The sequence below is a fragment of the Cimex lectularius genome, unplaced genomic scaffold (assembly GCF_000648675.2).
Source record: "Cimex lectularius strain Harlan isolate CLEC.00 unplaced genomic scaffold, Clec_2.1 scaffold298, whole genome shotgun sequence".
Taxonomy (NCBI): domain Eukaryota; kingdom Metazoa; phylum Arthropoda; class Insecta; order Hemiptera; family Cimicidae; genus Cimex; species Cimex lectularius.
In genome coordinates this window covers 33,099-49,194 of record NW_019392861.1, presented here as the reverse complement: position 1 = coordinate 49,194, position 16,096 = coordinate 33,099, and the positions used below count along the sequence as shown (strand labels likewise).

Below are 16,096 nucleotides of genomic sequence, written 5' to 3'. Positions count from 1 at the left end.
TAACGTCTTCTTTTGTTATTTAACTAATATTTAACTAATCCTACTATGGTTTAACTAATATTGATAATGTTTGAAAACAGTTTTGCAATTAACATGGATAAGAGTAAGAGTCGATGGGTGCTCAATATTCCTCTAAACTATGTTCCCACTTAATTAAGGTTTTTAGTTGAGATAAAAAAAGTTAATGGCACGAGAGGGATTCGAACCCACGACCTTCGGCTAGATACGCTGCTGCTCTACCACCTGAGCTATCGTGACCTCGATCCACTCGGACATCAACTTCCTATCTCAACCCCACCTTATGAGTTATCCCTCCTTTTGCCATTTTTCAAATGTCGTGTAATCGGTTTGGATTAGGGAGGGAAAACTCATAAGGTGGGGTTGAGATGGGGAGTTGATGTCCGAGTGGATCCAGGTCACGATAGCTCAGGTGGTAGAGCAGCGGCGTATCTAGCCGAAGGCCGTGGGTTCGAATCCCTCTCGTGCCATTAAATTTATTAGTAATTTATTAGCGTGAAAGGAAGGGGTTGCTTATAACCCCGCACCGAGGAATATCGAATAATCTGGGGGAGTGAATGTTACCAGACATCTATGTTTGAGGTGATTTATATATAAATTGTATTTTTTGCTCTTATTCTGTATTTGACAACCTGAGGTACAAACGAGAGACTAGCATTCTAGGATATCAACGTAGTATATATTTGAAATCAGAGAGTCAGTAACCAGATCGAGAGGCTCAAAGTTTAAAATAAAATATGCGCGAAAGAAGAGAAAAAGAAGGAAAACACGGAGAGGCCCATAACATTTAATGACAGTTTAAGTAAATTTAAGCACGTTTTATCATTAGAAAATTAAATATTGTACCATTAATGTATCTAATTAATATTGATTTTTGTTATAATTAATAATTACATAGTTTTAATTCATTTAAATTGATTCAATTAATTTTAAATTGTTTGTTACTGTTTTGTTTTTTATCATAGACACTTCTAAATTTATGTACAGTTATAATCTTTATAGTTTTATTGTATATATTCCAAACTGGGAAACCGTAAAATAAATAAATGTCATTTTTTTATTACAAGAATTACTGGTAACATACATTGAGTTAATCATTGAACTGTACCTTGGATTATGTTTCAAGCAGATTAATTTTTACAACTTGTCTCTTGATAGCCATTGCACTAATTTATAAAATAATGGAGAGATCGGTTTGCTAAGCTTAATTCTAGAAAGTTGGAAATTGGTATTAAAAATAGCAGTTGTATAGTTGTACATAAGAACATAATATGTATTTGTGATTTTACAGTTTGCAGTCGAGCCGGGTTTAACACGTCTTAAGATGCAGTAGGATCTTTGATTCCGGCCTGAAAAAAGCATAAAAGTAGTTAACCAAATGTCGTCGATGGCGTAATTATGCCATGCACCTCTTTGGATTTCCGTACAACGCATTCAGACACTGTGCAGGCGTTTTCGCACTTATCGACATCCTCAACAACAGGTTTGTATTTCGTAGCCACTGTAAAAAAATTGACGACGTCGAATATATTTTTAAGTTTTTATTTCAAATTATACCCTCGGCATCACACTGGTCCATGACGGCATCAAGCTTCGGTAAGTCATCTTTCGTCATTCCTGGGGTTTCTTGAGACATCGCTTTCATACCCGCGACGTTCATCTTGCCTTCTTCATCGACCTGAAGAGAAAAATGTGTTTAACGAGGAAAAACGATCAAATTACTGTTTTCATACCAAGTCGAATTTCTGCATGATGCAAAATATCATACACTAAAAGAGAAAAAAGTGATTAGAAAAGGTTCGCCGGGGAAAAGAGCATAATTCTCACTTTTCCCTCGGGTGTCTCTGGCAGCTTCTTTTCGGCAATTCGTGTCATCTCATCTGACAGATAAAACGGCGCAACTCCTCTCGTTTAGTGGATTGTTTCGTGTAATTATAAAGAGAATATGGAGAAATAAACTTACCGTCAGAAATGTTAGTCGAGTTCTTACATTCAGCAATGTCGTCCATCATGTTATCAAATAAAGACGCCTGCAATGAAAATTTTCACATGTAATCTTGATTTCGGTTATTTATTTTTTAACCTGCAAGTTGGCAGTATCGTTCCAGAAAAAAGAAACACATAAGATGGTGGTTAGAGAAAAATAATATTTATTTCTATAAAATTTTGTATGTAAAAATGTACAATGCTCGAACAATCTGTGTCCTGCTGGACAATCGTTTGAAGGATATGAAGGACCGGTACAGTCACAGGACACCAAATTGACTGCCTCTTGCACGATGATTGAGCTAGAAGGAACTTTAAAAAAGTGAAGCAACACATTTCCAGACCCGGACCAAATACTTGATGATACAAGTGGTCACCTAGGTCTACGGTGGCCTCCTGCAAAGTCCGCGCTTTTCCAGCGAGATCTAATCACGGAGTTTGATTTATTTGTCGATGAAACATTCTCCTTCTTTTACAGACGGAATTAGTGGATCCAAAAGTCAATTAAGCCAATAAACATCCCGGGAATTTAAATCGGCAGTGGCCTTGCCACCTGATGATATTGGGAATGGTCACCACTGGGTGGATTCTTCACACTCTAGTGCTATTATGTTTCATGGAACAGGAACATTATATTACCTTTTAAATGAACATTTTATCTATTTGATTTTATTTAAGATTAATTATCCTAAATTCATAATTTAATTTAGCATATCTAATTTAGAGTTTGGTTTTTTTTTATTTTATTTAGTTATTTTTTAGTTTGGTTTTAATTTAGACTTTAATATTTCTTTATTTTTGGAAGTGTTGATATTCTTGACAGTGAACGACCTGGCTCGTTGAGATAACTAGTGTTTTACTTTCAAAACAAGGTCTCGGAAGTCAGACATATACAAGCCGGCGTCCCACAAGGGAGCAGTTTCGGTCCCATCCTTTATACTGCTGTCCTACCTATACACCCTAATACCGTCATCACCACCTACGCGGACGATACCGCAAATTTGTCCTCTACTGTTAATCTTATTCAAGTTACCTCCAACATCCAAGGTTGACTTAAGCTTAAGCAAGACTGGTGCAAAAAGTGGAGGACAAGACTTAATGAAGAAAAATGTACGTTCATATTGAAAAAACAGTCTTGCCCTCCATTGTATATCAACAACTAAGAGATACCGACTTCCATTCAAGTCAAATACTTCGGTACCTAGACAGGAGACAACGACTCAACAGAAAACTTTGACAACTACGAAGACTTCTAGGACCAAAATCTGCCTTGACCGTTAAAACTGAACTCACGTTATACAAAACTTTACTGCGACCACTTTGGAATGTAGCTGTGGGATTCTGCCAAGCCACCCAACATCCAGCGCATCCAATCATTTCGATGAAAAGTTCTCAGACAAAGTGTCAAAGCTCCTTATTAATAATCTCTAATCTAATTATCCACAACAATCCTTTTGTCAACGAACGAATCCGTTCCCGATTCCGAAAGTTTCACACCAACCTCTCGATCCATCCTATCCTCACCCTACTGCCCGAACCCCCGCTACACATTCAACCCGCCACGTCGATTACCTGGTTTCTCAAGGCATATGTCCTACGGGTGCAGCGCTGTGGCATTAGTGTTAGTGTTGTGACCGTGTAAAAAAAAAGTTTTTCAATCACATTTGCATTATGTACGAATTTCTACAAATAAAATAATAATGATTACAAAGAAAATGTTCAAAATATATTCGAATCCTTTACTCGTGCCCTCTTCAGTACAGATGCGTTACATTGGGTGATTATTCCAACACTGTGCTAGGATTCTTTGTTTATCTTTTATACTCATTACTAAGTACTAGTTCTCAATTAGCACCCTTACTTTACTGTTTATTCAACGAAGGCAAGTGAGTACTCATTAATCACCATATACAGAAACATCCTTTTCCTAAAAAAATATTACACAAGAAAATTTTCCACTCTACACAACAAACTGTTCACTCACATGTAAAGGGCTATTCGGTTCATTATACCACCTTCATACTTCATAAAAATAATTCATACATGGGCCATGTCAGATTTGTATTTTAATGACGCTGAAGTTGAGAAATTACGATTTTATGTTTAAAAAAAAATCTGATTTTAGACTAAAGTCACAAAAATGTTAATATCTCAGGAAAGAGACAAGATAGAAACCTTGTTCTGGCGGCACTGAACTGTTTCATTTAGTGAATCCATCATGACAATATAGACATTTAAACCTGTAACACCATGTATAAAACAGTTCCGTGACTGACAGACAACGCACAGACCAAACCTTTGGATCTAAAGGGCTGAAATTTCGACAGTGCATTCCTATATACATGGATAACCGCTAAGAAAGGATTTTTGAAATTCCATCCCTGAGGGATCATATGGACGATTTTTTACCGCTGTAGACCCAAGTGAACTGGATGAGGAAAAATTTCAGAAACGATATTTAGAACCCATTTTAGCACTCTGCATCGCATTAGAAAGGTACATTAAAACAGAGTCCCCCGTAGACAAAGGCGCGGGTAAAAACCTGGTACTACTAGACAAAAAAAACATCAAAACTTCAAAAAATATTTACTAGTCTGTAATTCGAAATAATAAACCAAAAACCGTCCAAAAATGTATTTACATGTTTGTTTAAACTGTTTGCCGGTTTCGATTTCATTTGTCCCAGTTTCGCGAAGAGGAACGGCGTTGCTGAAGATCGGCACTCCGCGGTGGGCAGACAGTGCCACAGCAGCACCTCATAGCAACGCCTGGAGGGGAGAGTTCCTTTTTTGTTCCATTTTCTTTTTTTCGTTCCGTTTCTCGGATTTTACTCTTGTTTTGGCGATCAGACGATTGATATGCTTCATCTGATATGCTGTTTCTTCTCGAATGTTGTTTTTCTGTTGAACTTTGCTCGTTGGGTGTTCTATTCGCATAATCTCTCGGTTGGCCGCCGCTTCGGGTTGAACTTACCTTTGAAACATTCTCACTCGCTTCTTCGATAATTGTCTTGGGAACGACCTTATCATGTAGAGAAGACGGTTTTAGTCCCTTGACATTTTCTTCTTTTCTATAGACTATCTCATTACTTGCGCCAGGTTCGGATACGTATTTGTCGCACTCCTCTTCGTTCGTATGAGAAGGCATATCTTCGACTTCTTCAACAATCTTTCCCTTAAAAAGTTTCTGTTCGTCATTGAAATCACGAGCGGAACTCGCCGTTCGAATTGATGTTCTATCCTCATTGGGCTTAGTTTGGGAATTCACCCCTACGTACTTAAAATCAAAGTATCCTTCTTCATTTGGCTTGTTTTTATCCTCTACTTTGTAATCCAAAGTCGTTTGTTTTATGTTTTTCACTGCGCCATGCTTTGTTACAGTACTCTTGGGCTGAATGACCGAACGGCCTTTAGCCTCGATCTGGTTTTTGTTCCTACTGGTCTGGTATATGTCTTTACCACGTACAGAAGACGTTTTTAACCTCTTGTCATATTCTATTTTTCTTGATAATTGTTCCTTCTTTACACCGCGTCCGTACATCTTATTTACGCTGCTACCCATTTCGTACATTTGTGAAGTTGAATCTTCATTAACAAAAGGCCCCTTTGAAAGGTTCGGTTCATCATAAAAAACGCGAGTTGAATTCGTTGTTTGAATTGATGATCTATCCTCAATTGACGTAGATAAGGAATTACCTGCACTCTTGTCAGAAACGCGTTCGTTTTCAATTGGCATGCTCACATCTAATTCTTTGTGATCGGAATCAGAATCTTTTATAAGCCCCGTTATTGAAGTTTCATGATCTACTACAGGACTGTCGGACTTGTTTATTTCCGGATGATCTTCTTCCTCGCTCGGCTTTTCGGTTGAGCCGGTCTCAGAGGATATCGTTTGAACCGCATCAGCTTGTGTACCCTGACCGACGCTTTCTGTATAACTTCCGTCTGACAGATTCTCGGTTACGTCCTCACGAGGTACAGCGGACGGTCCTTCTTTTCTAGCTAACTTTTTATCATTGCTGTCCACTTCGTACATTTGGGAAGACGAATCTTCATTAACAAACGTTCCTTTTAAAAGGTCCTGATCATCATAAAAAATTCGAGTTGAACTTGTCGTACGAATTGATGATCTATCTCCATTGGACATAAAATGGGAATTACCAGAACTCTTGTAAACAACTTTTCCATCGTCATTTGACACGTTTTCATTCAGTGCGTTGTGATCGAAAGAAGATTTTCTTACAGTATTCGCCATTGTAGAGTCATGTTTTGTTACAATCTTGGGCCGATTTACTGATGAACCTGCTTTGGCCTCGTCGCTCTTTCGTTTTTTGCTTGAACCGGTTTCATACTTTTTCTGTTTTACATCATCTCGTACAGGCTGAGCCATGCTTCCTATACAACTTCCGTCTATCAGATCCTCACTCGATTCTACGTTTATATTTTGGTATACATTCTTATGAGGTACAGAAGGCAGTTTTAAGTGTTTGTCGTATTCATCTTTTACACGTGATTTTTCCTTCATTGTACCATGTTCCTTAATTTTATTTTTTATGCCGTCCTCTCTGTATAAAACAGTTGGACTTCTCGTCTGCAATGATGGTCTATTATCTTTAGATTCAGGTGAGAAATTACCCACTTTTCTCAAACCAATTCGTCCATTGCCACCTATTTTCTTTTTATTCGATAATTTCTGTACGATAGACCCTTTTCTTATAGTTTTCGTCATTAAGGCGTCTATCTCTGTTACCGAACTATCGGGATGATCCCATACCGGACGTCCACTTTCTTCTCGGTATATCCTCTTTCTTCTGCCTTTATCTTGTAGATAGGCTTCTTCCCCGTTTTGGCCACTTATGTGGAGGCTGCGCTCACTCAATTCCGGATGGTTCAATGAGTCATCGTAATCCTTCTCTCGAAAAGACCTTTGTCGGTCGGTCAATAGTTCATGTTCTACGTCGGCTTGTTCTCGATTGTTTTCGATTTTTTTTACAGATTTTTCTGATTCTCTCGTTGACGTTTTTTTATGTCCTTCTTCTCCACCATCTAGTTGTTTATAAGCTCCATCTGATTTTATTCTACCTGAATCTTTTTTATTGCTAGAACGTGTCCCTTCGGATATTCCATTAGAATCTCGTACTGGCTCCCGATCGTTTTGGGTCGAACTTATGTTTGAGAAATTCACACTGTGTTCTACGTTTATCATCTTGTAGACGCCCCTATCACGCGCAGAAGATGGTTCTACGCCATTCTTATATCCTTCTTTTTTAGATCTGAACTCGTTCTTTGTGTCAAGTTCGGAGATGTTATTTTCTTCATAGTCCTCTTCGTAATTTTGTGAAAGCGTGTCTTCGTCCGAAATATTTGCCTTTAAAAGGTTCTGCCCTTCATAATAAATACCAGTTGAGCTTCTCGGTCGAATCGACGGTCTCTCATGTATTGAATTAGATGGGCTACTTTCTACGTTAATAAAATTAACGTGTCCATCATGTGACATGTTTTCAACCGATTCTTTGTAACCTAAAGTGGATTCTTGTTCATTTTTTTCCCGTAAAGGGCTGTGGTTTGGTACAGAACTGTTAGGATGATCCATTTCCCAGTTTTCAGACTGGTAGAAGTCTTTTTCTTGCATAGAAGAAGGCCCTTGTCTCTCATCGAACCCTTCGCTCGTATCGATTGTTTCGTTCATTGCTCCAGGTTCGGAAATCTCGATTTTGCTGTTGTCCATTTCATCCGATGTGGAAGATGAGTCGTTATCAGTAATCGTTCTCTTCAAAAGGTTCTGCCCTTGAAAATATATACCAGTTGGATTTCTCATGCGCAATGTCAATTCTTCTTCCTCCACTTCTGTTTCAGGAGTGACATTCTTAAAACCAACGTGACTATCCTCAATTTGAGTATTTTTAAATGATGCCAAAGCAGTTTTCCTGATAGTTTTCGACATTAAGGCGTCACTCTCCATTACTGTACTCTCGGGATGGCTCAATACAGAACGACCATTTTCATTGCTTAAAGTTTTCTTCCTCCTGATTCTATTTGCGTAAAATGATTCTTCATCGTTTGGTGGATTCGCTTGGTAGCGACGATCACTCACCTCTGGATGGTTCAACGCTTCGTCATCCGAACCTCGAACTGATTTTTGCCGCTCGTGTTGCTTCCGCAACTTTTTTTTATTACTTTCTTCTACGTGTTTGATTTTTTCTGCATCAGGATGAGATTCTTGCTCTTCATCTTTTTCCTCATTATTTTGCACGTCTTCTTTAGTTAATATGGGTTTTTTGCTTTTTTGATTGCTTTCCAACATTTCGTTCGCCAACCTCTGAAGACGATCTGCTGTCTCTTTCTGATAGCTACTGTCAGAATCGTCACTACATTGACTTCCATCTCTTCTTTTTGTGCGAATAATAATCACTCGATCCGTTCTTACGTTTTTATCTTCGTTGTCCAATCTGTCCTGAAAGCGGCTTGCCATGCAGGGACAATCGTTTCTTAATTCTAGCTTCATCTTAGAAAGACATTCTTTAATTTCAAACAATGTGTTGGCATCGTATAGTTTTGATTTGAATTTATTCGGTTCATTTAGTTGTTTCTTTTTGTCTGTCAAATCGGTATTAATTACGTTCGATTCAACGGAATGAACTGAAGCCATTGACTGCATATATTGAGAGATTTTTGGTTGTATTTTGTGACCCCCATCATCTAATTGCTCCATCTTGCGAAAAGTAAATTGAGAATCTTTAGTCAATACATTTTCGTTAGACACTAAAGAGTCATATCGAACTCCTTTTTGGCTGATCGAGTCTAAAAATTTTGGACCAATTCGGTCGAGCCCAACGTCAACGTGGATGTCGTTCGGCAAAGAAGCAATTTTCGTCTTTGTAGTGTGTGTTTCAATTTTGTTTCCAGGAGTACCTGGAATGTCAAAAACTACCTTAACGTGAGGAATTGACGTTAAACATTCTATTTTGTTCCCTTCCATAATGCATTTGTCTGTTTGAACCTCAGCTGTGTATTTGGGTTCTTCAGGCGAACCCGAATCACTTGGGTGGAACTTTTCAAGAATGGGGTGAAGACTTTCCTGAACCATTGAGGGACTCAGTTTCCGTACTTCTGAATTATGATGTGGTTTTGCATGTTCTTCGAAACTTATGTTTGCGTCTTTCCTTCTGTGATCCTGTTTATTCGCAATATCATCTTTATTGCTGTGAGCTGCCGGAGCGCTAGGATGCACAAAAGAAGATTCGGCTGGGGTGTTCGGCACAAGAAAGCTAGATTTCATAATGCCACTGTCTATAGACCTACCCTTTGTAATTTTCTTTGGTTTATCCAAAGGTTTTGGGATTTTTACTCCAAGTTTAATCGGTTTTTTCTTTTGACTTTTTGAATTCTCCATCCCCGGGCTTTTACTGTTGATCTTTTGGAATGGTTCCGTTTTAGCGGTTTTTACCTCTCTCGGGTCTTCTTCGATATCCTTTACCGCGATGGCAGCTTCATTGCCTGAATTGTAGGTAAATACCCTATTCTTCCCAGAAACGACTTGTTCCACTGTAACTTTCATATCTCCTTTGTCACTGAACATTATATCGTAACCTGAATCATCAGGTCTTGAAACGCCTATTCTGATATTCGAAGGTCCCTCTTTTTCCGACAAAATTTTTTTATTACTGTTGTCTGCGTTAACATCCTGTTTTACTTTAGTTTTAAATGTTGATTTAGACGTGGAAGGAAGCTCACCATCGTCACTTTCTATTGAAGTTTTTTTACGTCTACTAGAATTCTTCTTTGCCAGCTTTTTAATCGTATTCGCGTCCTTTTCAATAATCTTAATTGAACTTCTTTTCCTTATTGGCAAATTTTCAATTAAGGAAATTCGTGACAACCTTACTACAGGTGGTTTATTTTTCCCAAAGATCATGTTATTACTGACTTTTTCCGATTGTTTCCAATTTTCCATTATGGGAGGAAGTTCTTCCGTACTTTCGATAGGTAACAAACTCACTCGGCTGCTCCTCCTCGCCATATGATTTTTTACCGTTTTTGGTCCTTTTTTAACAAGCTTTTTCCCCGCTCCTGCGGGTTTGGTCGAATTTATTTTCTGCGAAGCGGGTGAGTTTGGTTTAGCTGAAGGCGCCCGTTTTTTCGCATTGCCCTTTTTTGAAATTACCTTTTTTACTGCGGGTTTTTTCACAGGTCCCATTTTCTTATTATTTTTTCCCGACAATTTTAATTTATTTTTAGGTTTGACCTTTTTTTCTGGTCCTATATCATTTTTACTGTTGTCTAATTTCTTTAGCGGTTGGTTAGATAGAGGTAAATGATTTGAAGAAGTTGGTGGGCATAGTCCAAAATTGTTACTCCACGACTGTACACATGTGCATCCAAACCCTTTGTTAATAGTTGGCATTGATGTTTGGGGATCATCTCTGCCGTAGTTGTATCGTTTCGTTATCACGTATTCTTCAGTACCGAATGGAACTGGCGGCTGGCTCGGTCCCGCTTGACCGGCCTGTTCGATAGGGGGACCATACAGTTCCCTTCTGTAAATCATTCCTTTAACGAATGCCACGTTTAGACTGTCAGGACCGATAATATCCGAAGCCGGATTCGTCGAACAGGCTTTGTCTAAAAGGTCGTACCGATTAATCATTTTAGTATTGCTATTTTGAAACCAGCTTTCCACAATATCTTTATTAGCCGTCCCGCCGACTTCGTCGTCCGTAACAAACCTTTGATTATTTTCCATGTAATTCAATATTTCTTCACTAAGTGTGAGAGTAAGACATTCTGTAAAGGGATGTTGATAGACGCTGAAATTTTCACCAATCAAATAACAAAATTCGTCGTCAAGATTAAACTGGTTGGGTGCGTCGATATCAATGTCTGACAAATCATTATCACAACTGTACGGCACTGAGTCTGTACGTTCTGTAGCATCCCCGTCGTAAGTCAAAACGGTTCGATGATTCTTTCTACGAGAGGGTTCAGAAATTTGAATGCTTTGACTATTTGTTTTATTCGCTGCAATGATATTAGTACAACTCTTAGAGCCGCATTGTTTTTCAGGTTGCTCTTTTAAATAATTTATTATTTCATCTCCATATACCGTTTCGTAGTATAGGTGTTCACAAACTTTACGGTTACCGGTTTTATTATCTTTTATACGGTATACAGGAGTTATGCTATTGTCTTTCAGTTGGACAGGGCTTTTACTGAAACTGCCATCATTCTTATGGGCTTTTTCGTTCTCTCTTTCGAAAGGTTTATCAGGAATATTTTGCTTAAAAACACGCTTAACTTTTGTGAAGACATTTTTAATAGTCTTTTTGGCGTTTTTATCTAAAATGGTTTGATTATTTTTCAGCACACTTTTCTTAGAACCCATCAGTATATTTTTTAATATTTCGACATGTAGACGTGAATATTAAAATGGCCCATTGCTGCTTTATTGAAACAGTTGATTCGATTTCGAACAAATGATTTATTTCAATTAAGCGCAGCATTTCTCACACGTTATCATTTGTTATTCACCTTTTCAGAACGGTACGAAATTCCTAGGCCATTTTTTGCATTGTACACGTCCGGCGCTCTCTCCTTTCGCCACCTACTGGGAATACAATCGACGAGAAGATTTGATTACTTGCTTTGCGATGGCAAACTGGAGTTTCTTTCTCGACGCAAAGCCACTCGTCCGAAAAGCGTCGGGTTCAGTGTTTTCCGAAACTGTCCATTTTCTTTTTGTATGTGTGGCAACTGAAATTGAAGAAAGAAAAGAAAAAAAATCGTTTCATAAAATAAAACACTTGCCTTCCGCTTTTGCGACAAAGGAGCCGGGATTTCGGATTCATTCAGCTAAGGCCTCAACCCGGAGCAAATCCGNAGCTCAAGTGGTAGAGCAGCGGCGTATCAAGCCGAAGATCGTGGGTTCGAATCCTGCTCGTGCCATTGACTTTTTTATCTCAACTGAAAACCTTAATTAATTGTAAGATATTAATTGGTCAAGCGGACCACTGGTGGCCTAATTGACCAAGTTACTTCTTTCAATTAATTTTTCATTATGTAAGTTTTTAAATATTAGTCAACTTTAACGAAACAATGATGTAATATTACATAGTAAAAATAAAAAACTTACCTGAGAGAAATGGCTCAAAGCAAGGAATATGCTTGCTATGACGGCAGACTTCATGATGCTTATGATTTGCACAAATTTTAACATGAATTAATTGTTAAAATCCTTACCGGTCCTATTTTATAAAAAAGGTTACACTTCCGGAAAGACAGTCGGAAGTAGTGCGGATGATAATTCCATCCGGTTGAGTCGTGCGAAATTTTACAATAAAGGGAAAACCTTGGGTCATACAACAAAAATGAAGCGGTTTTTTTTAATTGTTAAAATGACAAGCCTGTCGGCGTGAGAATCGGATATATTAACTCCATTGCATAGCAATTTGAACAAAAACTGTCTGACTGCGACTAAAAAAATAGTTTTGTTGAATCTTACCAAAGATACTAGTGTTTTTAAAATTTAATTGACAAATATCAGACAAAATTTTTAGCAGTGTTGAGGTTTTTGTTGTCCATTTTTTATTTTTAATCAAGCACACCAAATTAAAACAATTACTTCATATTTATATGCTTAATAGAACATAACAAATATATGGCTATACTGAACATTCTTCCTAGCATTAAGCTATTACCAACATGCAACTCATGAATATTTTAAGATTTTTTTTAAATTGCAAAATTATGAATGCTGTAGTACTGGTCAAAATCGGATTCATCAAATACCTCCTCACAAAGTTTGAGTAATTTTTATAGGTAAAATTTCAGTGAAAAATGAGCACAAAAACTCACTTAAAATATAAATTTAAATATACTGAGCAATACGTTATCCTGACAAATCTTTTCTCCTTTCTCGATTATAATTAATCATCCCACTGCCAAATTGTAGTAGAAAACAGGCTCAAAGAAAATAATTCACCCACGACCCTTTTATGACTCAAATTATTCAAAAAATTACGAGTTGAGATGGTCATATGCAAATTGTATTGGATATTTTCTTGCTGGGATCGAATATTTTTGTCTTTCTCCTCGATTAAGATTCATTATGTACCTTGTTCCAAATTTAAGCTTATTTTACAGACAAAATCCAACCAATTTCTGTTCAAACCTGGCAGAAAAAACGCTTTAACTCACATCACCCAAGTATAAAAACTTTTGACGGTCATAAAGAATTGTACTGGACATTTTGCCTTGCTGCGATAAAATATTTTTGTATCTTTTTCCACCACTAAAATGCATTAAATACCGAGCCCAGAACTTAGGCTTTTTTGCGGAAAAAATGCAGCAGTTTTTATAGTTCAAAAGGAACATAACTCACATCACTCAAATATAACAACTTTTGACGGTTATAAAAAATATATTGAACATGTTATCTGAGGGACGTACTGTTTCTTCTTTTTCGATTAAAACTCATTAGGACCCCAATTTTCGAATTTTTGAAATAAAAATACAGAGATTTTTTCTCACTGGCACCATATATTTTTGCCTTTTTCCTTGGATTAAAATTCATCAAGAACCTGCCATGTTGTGACTAATTCTTGCAGGGTGAAATCCAACAAATTTCAGTTCAAAGGGGCCCAAAAAAGAATGTAACGCAAATGAGTCAAAATAAAACGATAAAAGTTTAGAAGATCGTAGAAAATATTTTGAACATTATGCTATCCCAGGAAACAATTGTTTTATCCTTTCGCGATTAAATTCGTCCCCATTCCGAATTGTTTTTAAAGGAAAAAGTTCAAACCATTGCACGACAAAACAGGCACAAAGAAAGCAATTCGATTACAATTATTTTTAACAATTAATTAAGGTTTTCAGTTGAGATAAAAAAGTCAATGGCACGAGCGAGATTCGAACCCACGATCTTCGGCTAGATACGCCGTTGCTCTACCACTTCAGCTACCGTTACCTCGATCCACTCGGACACTAACTGGATGGATCGAGGTCACGATAGCTCAAGTGGTAGAGCAGCAGCGTATCTAGCCGAATATCGTGGGTTCGAATCCCCCTCGTGCCATTGACATTTTTTATCTCAACTGAAAACCTTAATTAATTGTAAGATATTAATTGGTCAAGCGGACCACGAAACTAGTGAATTATTTTTAACTTGAATCACCTGAATAACATGTTTAGACGGTCATACAAATTGTACTGGACATTTTTTTGCCGGGCAAATGTTTTTCCTTTTTTTTCGTTGAATAACACTTGGTCAATACCTTCTCCAAATTTATGATACAAACCAAATCCAACTAATTTTAGGAGCACAAAGAAGCCGCCCATGACTTCTTGCTAGTTCATAATACTCAAAAACTGTCGTACAAACTATATCACTGGGATCTATATCACACATCAGTTTTCACTGGGACAGACTATTTCAGCATTTTCACTACTATTTAGAGTCACTAGTACGACTTATTTTTCACAGGACAAACTTCATAAAATTTCGTTAGACGTCGAAAATATAGTTAAATTTATATTTGACGTAAAATTTTACAATGCAGATATTGAATATAATAATGAGTGGTTTGTAGGTAATTAGAGATTACTTTCGAACATCAGCACTTGCTTTTTTTGCCTAAAAATAAATCATAATTTGTTTCAAATTATTAAAAAAATGTACTGTATAAACATATATATATATGATAAATCGTAGTTATACTTACAAGCTTAGCCTTCTTCTTCGTACAATTCATAATCTGTACGGCCATATCGCATTCATCTAAAGCAGTGGCAGTCATTACTGAAAATAAAAGTTTTTTTGTTTGTTTTTTTGCTGTCTTAAGACTCAAGACTGTCTTAATTGAGGGAACAGATATTACATTCTTTTGCGCATTCATCAGCGATCATGGTAGCCTTCGTTAATTTGGCTGTGTCTCCTTTGTAAGTATTGCGCATCCATTTCTTGACACGTGGAAGGTCAAACTGACCATGCTTGTTCATCTATAAAACCCAAAGAAGTCATTATTGATCACGAAAGATCAACAGTTAATACTTACAATTTTCATTTTCTTCATCACACAGGCCATCATACACTATAAATAAATTGTTTACTTAGTTTTCTTTTTTTGAAATGATTGTGTATTATTATTTGATACCTTTCCTTCTTGAGATTCGGGCATCCTACGGTTCCGTATGAGTTCTACGTCGTCTGTAAAACACAATACATTTAAAAATTATTCTAATTTATCGAAATAGATCTGAAGCTTACTTTTTGTAACGGCGAAATGCGATTTACACTCTAGCACAGCCATTTCTTTGCTGAACGGAACACTCTAGAAACGTGACACCATTCATTAACCATAAAGCTCGTAATATGTCGAAAAGAAAAGATAAATGTTTACAATTGCCCCGATAGTAGCTACTGCCACGTACAAAAAAGCGACCGCTTTGTCCATTCCAATCGAAAATATTGGACGGGTATTCTTGTGAAATTATATATAAAGGCGGCTGGACACAATGTAATCGGTTTTATACCTTTTCAGATGCATATCGCATGCTCTCTGTTACTTCCTAGTCTAATTTGCTGACAGAATTATGCGATGGACCATTCTATAATTTTTAAATTGTGAAAACGTCAACCTACTAAAACGCAGTAATTACTTTTGAAAAAACCTTTTAACTATAATCTATGTAATAATTGTCAATCAAGCAATACGATCTTTTCTATATTATAATTTTCGATTAACAGTTTATTCGGTTGAAAATACAAAGGTTATCAATCTTATTCTACAAACGTCATGCGATCATTGCGTAAAACATCATGTTGTTGCTTAAAACAGGAAATATTCTTTTCTCTATAAAGTGTGCTTATGGTTTATTTTTAGAGTAGAAAAATGAGACAATCGGACCTCGTATCTTCGCTGTACATTTCATATTCTGTTAGTATTTAAGTTGAGATAATCCTTAATAGGTGATACCGCCGTAACATACAAAAATATGTTTAAAATTCTTGATAATTATAAACAAAAAATTAGAACGAGTTGAGTGGAGTTTGGGAAACTTGGACTTTTCTAAACAAGAAGTCAAAAAAGCTCAAT

The 16,096-nt window shown here is 37.0% G+C and overlaps 2 protein-coding genes across 3 annotated transcripts; both read right to left on the bottom strand.

The window, feature by feature from the left end:
* Window positions 1-1,265: 1,265 nt before the first annotated feature.
* On the bottom strand, window positions 1,266-12,239 carry LOC106665174 (general odorant-binding protein 19d-like). Of its 2 annotated transcripts, none has more exons than XM_014391420.2 (7): window positions 12,133-12,239; window positions 1,982-2,048; window positions 1,846-1,898; window positions 1,752-1,787; window positions 1,576-1,696; window positions 1,428-1,519; window positions 1,266-1,367 (listed from the first exon to the last, which is right to left on the bottom strand). In XM_014391420.2, the coding sequence occupies exons 1-7, from the start codon at window positions 12,214-12,216 to the stop codon at window positions 1,338-1,340; spliced, it is 483 nt and encodes a 160-aa protein (XP_014246906.1). In that variant the 5' UTR covers window positions 12,217-12,239; the 3' UTR covers window positions 1,266-1,337. The 2 variants fall into 2 exon arrangements, with proteins under 2 accessions (XP_014246906.1, XP_014246907.1); XM_014391421.2 differs by lacking the exon at window positions 12,133-12,239 and adding an exon at window positions 11,808-11,879.
* Window positions 12,240-14,519: 2,280 nt separating this feature from the next.
* On the bottom strand, window positions 14,520-15,997 carry LOC106665175 (general odorant-binding protein 19d-like). Its single transcript, XM_024228797.1, has 7 exons — window positions 15,401-15,997; window positions 15,268-15,331; window positions 15,155-15,207; window positions 15,056-15,091; window positions 14,879-14,999; window positions 14,723-14,799; window positions 14,520-14,634 (listed from the first exon to the last, which is right to left on the bottom strand). The coding sequence occupies exons 1-7, from the start codon at window positions 15,452-15,454 to the stop codon at window positions 14,602-14,604; spliced, it is 438 nt and encodes a 145-aa protein (XP_024084565.1). The 5' UTR covers window positions 15,455-15,997; the 3' UTR covers window positions 14,520-14,601.
* Between the last annotated feature and the right edge of the window lie 99 nt (window positions 15,998-16,096).

What these genes read in the sequence shown, in the direction of transcription:
- LOC106665174 (XM_014391420.2), bottom strand. Translation starts at nt 12,216, where the DNA reads ATGTTAAAATTTGTGCAAATCATAAGCATCATGAAGTCTGCCGTCATA. An exon ending in CTTTGAGCCATTTCTCTCAG is followed by an intron (nt 2,049 to 12,132) that starts GTAAGTTTTTTA and finishes TTTTCATTGCAG; the next exon opens with GCGTCTTTATTTGATAACAT. An exon ending in TTGTACGGAAATCCAAAGAG is followed by an intron (nt 1,368 to 1,427) that starts GTGCATGGCATA and finishes TGCTTTTTTCAG; the next exon opens with GCCGGAATCAAAGATCCTAC.
- LOC106665175 (XM_024228797.1), bottom strand. Translation starts at nt 15,454, where the DNA reads ATGGACAAAGCGGTCGCTTTTTTGTACGTGGCAGTAGCTACTATCGGG. An exon ending in TGATGAAGAAAATGAAAATT is followed by an intron (nt 15,000 to 15,055) that starts GTAAGTATTAAC and finishes TGGGTTTTATAG; the next exon opens with ATGAACAAGCATGGTCAGTT. An exon ending in CGAAGAAGAAGGCTAAGCTT is followed by an intron (nt 14,635 to 14,722) that starts GTAAGTATAACT and finishes ATTTATTTTTAG; the next exon opens with GCAAAAAAAGCAAGTGCTGA.